This window comes from Emiliania huxleyi (assembly GCF_000372725.1).
Source record: "Emiliania huxleyi CCMP1516 unplaced genomic scaffold EMIHUscaffold_3723, whole genome shotgun sequence".
Classification (NCBI taxonomy): domain Eukaryota; phylum Haptophyta; order Isochrysidales; family Noelaerhabdaceae; genus Emiliania; species Emiliania huxleyi.
Genome location: NW_005199175.1, coordinates 1 through 1,887, shown reverse-complemented (window position 1 = coordinate 1,887; position 1,887 = coordinate 1). Strand labels below are relative to the sequence as shown.

General features: G+C 66.6%; 1 protein-coding gene across 1 annotated transcript; it reads right to left on the bottom strand.

Annotated features, from left to right (window-relative positions):
• Positions 1–1,305: 1,305 nt before the first annotated feature.
• Positions 1,306–1,833, bottom strand: EMIHUDRAFT_255657 (hypothetical protein; the record flags this gene model as incomplete). Its single annotated transcript, XM_005771718.1, has 1 exon — positions 1,306–1,833. One exon carries the CDS (start codon positions 1,831–1,833, stop codon positions 1,306–1,308), a length of 528 nt encoding a protein of 175 aa, XP_005771775.1.
• Between the last annotated feature and the right edge of the window lie 54 nt (positions 1,834–1,887).

Sequence of the window (1,887 nt, the reverse complement as noted above, 5' to 3'; positions counted from 1 at the left end):
GGCGGGTTCCGTTCCGGTCTCGAACATTTTGGAACTGCGAGAAGCCCGCGCTCTTCAGCATGCCGACGTGGAGCGTGTCTAGAGTGACGGAGCGAGGGTGGGGGGATGGGAGTCGGTCTCGTGAGACGTGAGGCGAGGAGCGGAGTGCATGGGGCGGGCTAGGGTCAGTACACCTTCACTTCTTCCCAAAGGGGTTGGGAAGCTCAAACTTTGCCGCCTTCTGAGGCGCGGCCGCGGCCTTGGTCGCCTACGCAAGAATCAGGACATGCCAAACGCGGACAGACGCAGGGAGAGCCGGATGCGGCCTCGGCCTTCTTCTCGTCCGCCGCGGCCTTTTTTGCCGCTTCCGCCTCCGCCTTGGCCGCCTTGGCCGCCTCCGCCTTGACCCGCTTTGCCTCTGCCGCCGCCGCCGCATCCGCCTTGCGCTTGGCCGCAGCAGCGTCGGCCTCAGCCTTTTTGGCAGCAACCACTGCCTTCTTCTCTGCCGCTGCCGCCTCGCGCTCCTCGGCGGTCAGTGCGGTGGCGACAATACCCGCCAGCTGCTTCTCGGCGGTGGTGAGGTCGTCCTTCGTAATGACTGCCGGGGGGCGAGCGGGCGGACGCCGTCGGGTGCTCGGTGCGACATGGCGGAGGTGCGACTAAGCGGCCGCACAGTACATGGTGCCCGCTTGCTGCGGAAAGCCGTCCAGCTTCGCCTGCAGTGCGGCGATGGTCTCCGCCATCGCCATCGCCTTGGAAGCCAGTTCTGGGTTGGCCGCTGCTGCGGCGGCGCTCATGCCACCGGGTCCAGCAACGGCTGGCTCTTCCACCGACTCAGGTTCTGCCTCGGCAACGGCGGGCTCGTTCATGACGAGCGAGCGCGCAGCGCGAGGTGCTAAAGGCGCGGCGCGGCGCGAGTTTCCCAGGCGCAACGTGCTGGCCGGCGTTGCGAGCGTGAGGAGCACGAGAACGAGCAGCGAGAACGAGAGAGAGACCTTCATTGTGGACTGTGGGCTAGAATTTGGCCCGGGGGGCGTGCCCCTGTCATTGTCGGTGCCTAAAAGGTGTGACTCCAAGTGCTCTGTGAAGTCTCCCACAAACCCCCCTGGGCCTCCAGGGCTCGCACCTCAACCTCTCACAGACCAGCGCATAGCGCCATAGGACGTATTTTCTTCTCATAACAAGGCTGTGAAGACAAAAACTGTGCACCCAATCGTTTTGATGGCTCACCGCTCGTCTCCGAAGACCAGACCTAGCTGCAGACTCTTGTGCCACAAAATTGCATTGCACACTGCGACCGTGCTCACTCTCAGCACAGCGGCGCCTCTATAACGCAGCGGCGGCCTCTGCCACTGCGGCCGTCCTAGAGGGCGGCAAGCCCCGCACCCCTTGCTCGGCGAGCGGGCGCGTGACTCGGCGCAGCCAGCGGGCGCCCTCCGAGTCGGCGTCCACGCGGGGCGAGACACGCTCCCAGACGCGGGCGTGGTACGCGTCGAGCCACTCCACCTCTGCGCTGGTGAGGAGGGACGGCTCGAGGAGCGACGCCTGGATGGGCACGTGTGTCAGCTGGTCGAAGCGGAGGTACGCCTTGCCGTTGAAGGCGTTCGGCGTCGGCGCGGCGCGCGCCACCAGCAGGTTCTCGATCCGGATGCCAAAGGCGCCCGCCTCGTAGTAGCCCGGCTCGTTGGAGCAGATCATCCCCTCCTCGAGGCCGCACGTGTTGCCCCACCGCGCCGAGATCGAGTGCGGCCCCTCGTGCACGTTCAGCGCCGCCCCCACGCCGTGCCCCGTGCCGTGCAGGTAGTCGAGCCCCGCCTGCCAGAGCGCCTGCCGCGCAAAGGCGTCGATGGCCATCCCCGGCGTCCCCTCGGGGAAGGTGAGCGTGTCGAGGCCGATGTTGCCCTTGAG